Source organism: Merops nubicus, unplaced genomic scaffold (assembly GCF_000691845.1).
Source record: "Merops nubicus isolate BGI_N331 unplaced genomic scaffold, ASM69184v1 scaffold3828, whole genome shotgun sequence".
Lineage (NCBI taxonomy): Eukaryota > Metazoa > Chordata > Aves > Coraciiformes > Meropidae > Merops > Merops nubicus.
The window spans coordinates 12,108-17,861 of record NW_008624948.1 but is presented as its reverse complement, the minus strand read 5'-3'; the positions used below and the strand labels follow the sequence as shown (position 1 = coordinate 17,861).

General features: G+C 40.0%; 1 protein-coding gene across 1 annotated transcript in view; it reads left to right on the top strand.

Annotated features, from left to right (window-relative positions):
* Positions 1-954: 954 nt before the first annotated feature.
* The window catches only part of FARSB (phenylalanyl-tRNA synthetase, beta subunit), a gene marked incomplete at both ends in the record, with an annotated part of 13,391 nt that continues 8,591 nt past the window's right edge, over positions 955-5,754 (top strand). The window contains 6 exons of the mRNA XM_008945491.1: positions 955-1,010; positions 1,732-1,886; positions 2,422-2,494; positions 2,990-3,105; positions 3,530-3,680; positions 4,920-5,028. Coding sequence (XP_008943739.1) covers positions 955-1,010; positions 1,732-1,886; positions 2,422-2,494; positions 2,990-3,105; positions 3,530-3,680; positions 4,920-5,028 — 660 coding nt within the window. The remainder of the gene's footprint in view (positions 1,011-1,731; positions 1,887-2,421; positions 2,495-2,989; positions 3,106-3,529; positions 3,681-4,919; positions 5,029-5,754) is intronic.

The window sequence follows — 5,754 nt, the reverse complement described above, 5'->3', positions numbered from 1 at the left end:
CCGGGGCCTCGGCCCGGCCCGGGCCCCGCTCCCGCCGGCCCGCAGCCCTCTTCTCGGGCCCTCAGTGTAGTGCCGGGTGAGCCCAAATCGCCCAGAAACCACAGCCCTGCGCGGCTGAACAGCGTTTCTGTTTGGAATTTCGCTGCCTCGTGCTGGAACTGGTTAAATCAAAACGTGGAGGGAAGAGGTGGCAGCAGGCAAAGCAGAAAATACCGCATTTTCGTTCAGTGAAAACCTCCCTGGGCAGCCTGGTCCAATGCCTCGTCACTGTCAGGAAAGAAAGTCTTCCTAATATCCCATCAAAAGCTCCCCAGGCACAGATTCAGTCCCTTTCCTCTTGTCCTATCACTAGTTCCTTGGTGAAGAGACGAACCCTCACTTCACCAACCACCTCTCTGGGCAACCTGGGCCAGGGGCTCACCACACCCAACTTCAAAAGTTTCTTCCTTCTCTCTAGTCTGAATCTCCCTCATTTAGTTTAAAACCATCATGACTTGTCCTATCACAACAGATCCCATTAAAAAGTCCTCATTGTTCTTTAAATACTGGAATGTCACAAGAGGGTCTCCCCAGAACCTTCTCTTCTCCAGGCTGGACAACCCCACCTTGTGAACAAAGTCACCTTTGGCAGCAGAACTCCTAATACTCCCTCCTGTTTCCATTGTCTGTTCAGGCCAGAATAACTGACAAATTTGGGTGAGGAGCTGGCAGCAAAGATCAGCTCTGAGGCTCAGAACCCATTGCTGTGACTGCAAGAATAATCTGTTAATAAATGCAATATCTAGAAGATATTGAAACTGTTGAAGAAGAAAATAAAATGCTACTCATATAAGCAGAATTATCTAAATTACTTTCACCCTTTTTTTCCAAATAGTATTTGTAAACTTGTCTGAAAATGCCCAAAACAAACTCAAATTAAGCTTATTAACCAAAATCCACCTTCTTTCTTCACAGCCGATGAAGAATTTAATGATCTTTGCTTTGAGTTTGGTTTGGAGCTTGATGAAGTTGTAAGTAACATTTTCATTTAAAACGGTTTGACTTGGTCTTGAAGGTCTTCCCCAACCTGAACGATTCTGATTCCATTTGTTACCCTTTCAGTAGATGTAGTGCAGTGACAGAGTGCAGTGACAGCATTTATTTTCAGTTCTTCTGTGCAATAGCCACAAAAATGTATTTGTCCTGGATGTTGTTACCAAAGCTGTAACTAATCTACATTTAAAGTTTTGATTTAGAGTCTGCTTGTGAAAATTTACTGGCTCTCTTAACTGTATCCATGTAAGTCCTGTTCAAGTAGACCTGTTTTGGGTTTGCTTTTTAATTTGAAGTCATTGATCTTTTAATGATGCTTGTCGAAAGACAACTGGACATCATATATTACGCTTTATTTTGGAATGGACTCGGTATGACAAATAACTTGCTGATCCCTTGCTAAAAATAGAGTCCCAGTTCTCTGCTGGGATTGACTAGCCTGGAGAGTCTTGCTTGTGGAATCTCTTTTTTTTTAAAATTCAAATTCTGATTGTTTTTTCCTTTTGTATACTGCATTACAATCTCTGAACACGAGAAAGATTTCAATTTTATATAATTTCTGGTGTCTGGTGTGTTCATTTTCTGTATAAACCTGAATGACACCATTAAGCTTTTAATTAATACAATTTTTCCTATTCTCTCACTACCACACTCTGTTAAGATATATCAGGTTAAAAACACATTTTTTCTTACTTTCAGACATCTGAGAAAGACATTATAAGTAAAGAAAAAGGTGAAGAAAAGGCAAAGGGGGCATCTGAAACCATTATCTATAAAATTGATGTTCCTGCCAACCGCTATGATCTCCTTTGCCTGGAGGGGTTGGTCCGAGGACTGCAGGTCTTTAAAGAAAGGTAATGCAGAGTTGTGAGGTTTGTGTGTGGTTTGGGGCCTGCTTCAATTCGAGTCTATTTCTGGTCAATAACCAAGCTTGCCACTTTTGTGGATTTTGAGTGTGATATGGTGGGTAGCTCAGTTTTGTCAGTTATACAACAGATCCTCTCCAGATGCACATTTTTCAAAGATCAGGCTAGAATGTTCCTGGATTTTGGCTCTGTTCTAAAATTTTTTTCAAGTGCTGTTGCATTTGAGACTTGTTCTCTGTAAAGAACTCCTGCATAGGAACTTCCTGGTGATCCTCTGTAATAAATACCAAACCACTTATATCAGTTTTCTGCTATGATTTTATCTTCTTGACTCCTTCCTTTCTACTTCAATAATCCATTTACCATCCCATAAAAAAGAAGTTTCAAACAGTTAGCTAATTTACATGCCACTAAGTATTACTATGAAGTTTTCTACATAGAATCTTTGCTACATTTCTAAAGTTTTCTGCATTTGATAGCTTACTTTCTTTCAGTTACAGACTTATTTGTGGTTTTATTCTAGGATAAATCTTCCTAGGTATGAAAAGATAATACCAGCTCAAGGTGAAGGTCAGAGGCTGATTATCACTGAAGAGGTAAAAGTGTTTACTGTACCTTTCTACATCTATTGAGAGTTTCTGAACCAGCAAAATTGGTATCAGCACTAATTCTATAACAGCAGTGAGACTGGAAGTCCTATTGGCAGAAGAAAAGCTAGAGAAATTTCAGTATCTGTACTCATTGTGATTTATTTTCAGTTAAAGGAGGCGGAAGGGATAGAGACAAATTATTTGAACCTAGTAGTGGACAAATCAGTTTCAGATGCTCACATTGCACTGACCCTCTGGGCCATTAGATGTTTCCATTAGGTATTGGAAACCTCCTTGTCTCAACCAGACCTGGAATGGGTTTATTTGGGTTTCTTTCCCCCCCCATCGGGATTCTGACATATTTCCATAAATTTTCCTTTTGATTACTCCTTTACAAAAAAGGATTTTATGATGTGAAGCGTGTATTTAATTAATTAATGAATTAGTTTTGTGTATTCTGCATGCTGGACATTCATCACGTGCTGCTGTGGTGATCTGCAGACTGTCCAAGTCCGTCCTCACGCCGTGGCCGCCGTCCTTCGTAACATAACTTTTACCAAAGAACGTTACGACAGTTTCATTGACCTCCAAGAGAAACTACACCAAAATATTTGCAGGTTAGTGCTTAAATTTCAACTGTAGTGTCTACGTGTATGATTTTATCACATTAAGGCTGCACATCCCTATTGCAATGAGACTTTATATTTACACTGAGGAAAATCTTTTATAGCAGCTCTCCTGATCCTTCTCATTTCCTTGCCCGTTTGTGTCTGCTCTCAATATTTTTCAACATAAACAGCTGTTACATTTCCTACCACAGTGGAGAGAGAAGCATTTTGCAACGTCCCATTGGATTTACCTGTGACTGATAGGTGTGTTGTTGGCATTTGTTAAAATGTTATTCCTGAAAATAAACTTATAGGCTGCTCAAAATTGCCCTTCTGCTTTTTCAGTAAGTTCTGTGAGTGCATAAAAGTAGAAAGCATCATGAGATATCTCAAAATATTAGTAATAAAAGTGTTATTTGGTCTTTCTTTTTAGGAGAAGAGCATTAGTAGCAATAGGTACCCATGACTTGGACACCATCTCTGGTCCATTTACTTTTACAGCTAAAGCACCTTCTGAAATTAAATTCAAGCCCTTGAATCAATCCCAGGAGTACACGGCTTCACAAATTATGGATCTGTACAGGGTAAGTGAGAGTTTTTAGACTTGTTGCACTAAACGCAGGAAGACGCTTTTCCAGGGCTCATGTCCTTATTATTAAGGGCTCTTAGAAATAAAACACTTCTCTAGCTTCAGCCAGTGAACAGTCCACATCTTGCTTATTTGTAAGAAATGGATGGGAATACTCTATCTTCATAACCCATCATAGTGTTTTGGGGCTAACTGTAACTCCTTGAGTACTGGGTTTGATATTAACCCTCTGATTTATCAACACGGAGACTGCTTTTCATGATGCTTTTAATAACACACACAAGGCTATTAATAACCTCTACCCTGTAAAAGGGCTGTATATTTGTCTGTCTGCATTGCTGAGATACTCAAGGTACAAAGCTGAGGAAAGCTTGGGGTAAACAATACCAGATTTTTTTTAATATCACTTTAATTTGGCCAATTTACTTGGGGAAGATGTTGAGTTATTTACCCAACTACGTATCAGGCACATACAGCTGTGTAAAAGGCTCAAGTAAAGCCTGGCACTGCTCCCAGGGCAGCGTCCTGATGAAACCAAGTAAATGCTGGGAAAAGGTTCTTTCAGGTCTAATTTGACAGTGTTTATGTGGGCAGCTTTAACTGTCAGTGTTTGAAAGTGATACTGTTATCACCATCATTCCAGTACTACAAAGCCCTGCTGAGCTCTCATACTGGGCACAGAGAGAAACAAATTCTCAAATTTATGACTAAAGATGAGGAAGAGAGCTGGGAACCAGGGGTATCAGAGAGATGAAAACCAAGGGGTACTTTTGGTACAGCATGTACCAGTGTCATTGGAACAGATGTACATTTTGAAGCAAATTAAAGGACAAATGTGTCAGTATTCAGCAATTTACAGTTAAAAGTTCTGTAAGTGCTAATTTTTACCACTTCTAAGGGAAGTCCCCATAAACTAAGGATGTGTGCCCATGGGATTGGCAATGAAAGGTCTGCTGTGGTAAGCGAGGGCATCATTTAGACAGCATGGCCTACATGTCTGAGAGAATCCTTACATGATTTTTAACACTTCTGAAGAAAACAAAAAATCCACTTCTCTCATTTCAAAGTTTTCCTGCTTCTGAGTGCAAACAGTTTTTGCTAGTGAAGCAGCCAGCTCTAAACCAAATCCTTCCCTCTTTCAAAATTCCCGTTAATCTCTCAGCAAAGGATTGTGTCCCTGTGGAAGTTCACAAGTGAGCTGATGTGAGACTGGGGTTGTGCTCTGTCCCTGCAGACTGACAGCCACCTTCGGCACTACTTGCCCCTGATTGAGAACAAGCCACGTTATCCTGTCATCTATGACAGCAAGGGTGTTGTTCTGTCCATGCCACCAATCATCAATGGTAAGATGGCTGGTTTAGACCATTGCTCCTGGTTTGTGTGTGAGTCACTGTCTAACAAACATTTCTGTGTCATCAGATTGTTCTGCTTTCTTCAGATTCTTTCACCTACAATTTCATATAGTCTTTTGGTTTAAATGCAGCCAACTTTTAATGTTTTTGCTTGCTCCCTCGGCTCCTCTTTCCTCATCCAGAGGGTGTAAAAGTCCCACTGCAAGCCTCTGCATCTATCTTCTCATACCCTTCTAGAACTCAAGGAAGGTTCCTTGTGACAGGAACCTTTGTTAGGAAATGATTTTGTTTGCGTACACAAACATTGTTCAGACTTTTATCTAAAAGAAGCATTTAAGAGATTATTTTGTAAACTGATAACTGTAACAGACTGCTTTGTACTCCACTTGATGTGGTCCCAGTTGGGAACTTTTCACCTAGGTCTTAAGCATATCGTATTTATCAGCAGCACAAACCAGTTCTCATGGATCCTCTTCCTATCTCACAAGTGATTCCAGAAAACCTTAGTGGCTTATGAAGAATAAATTGGTCTGGACTTGTTCTGCATTGCTTCTAAGCATGGATTTCCTCTTGAATGCAAAAGAAACCATGGGTGATTTTTTGAGAACTGAGATTTTTTGTCTACTGAAGCCAGCTAATGACATGGCAATAACTAGTACTTTAACAAAGATATTTCAGCATACATATATTTTTAGCTCAAGAATCTGTAGCTTTCCC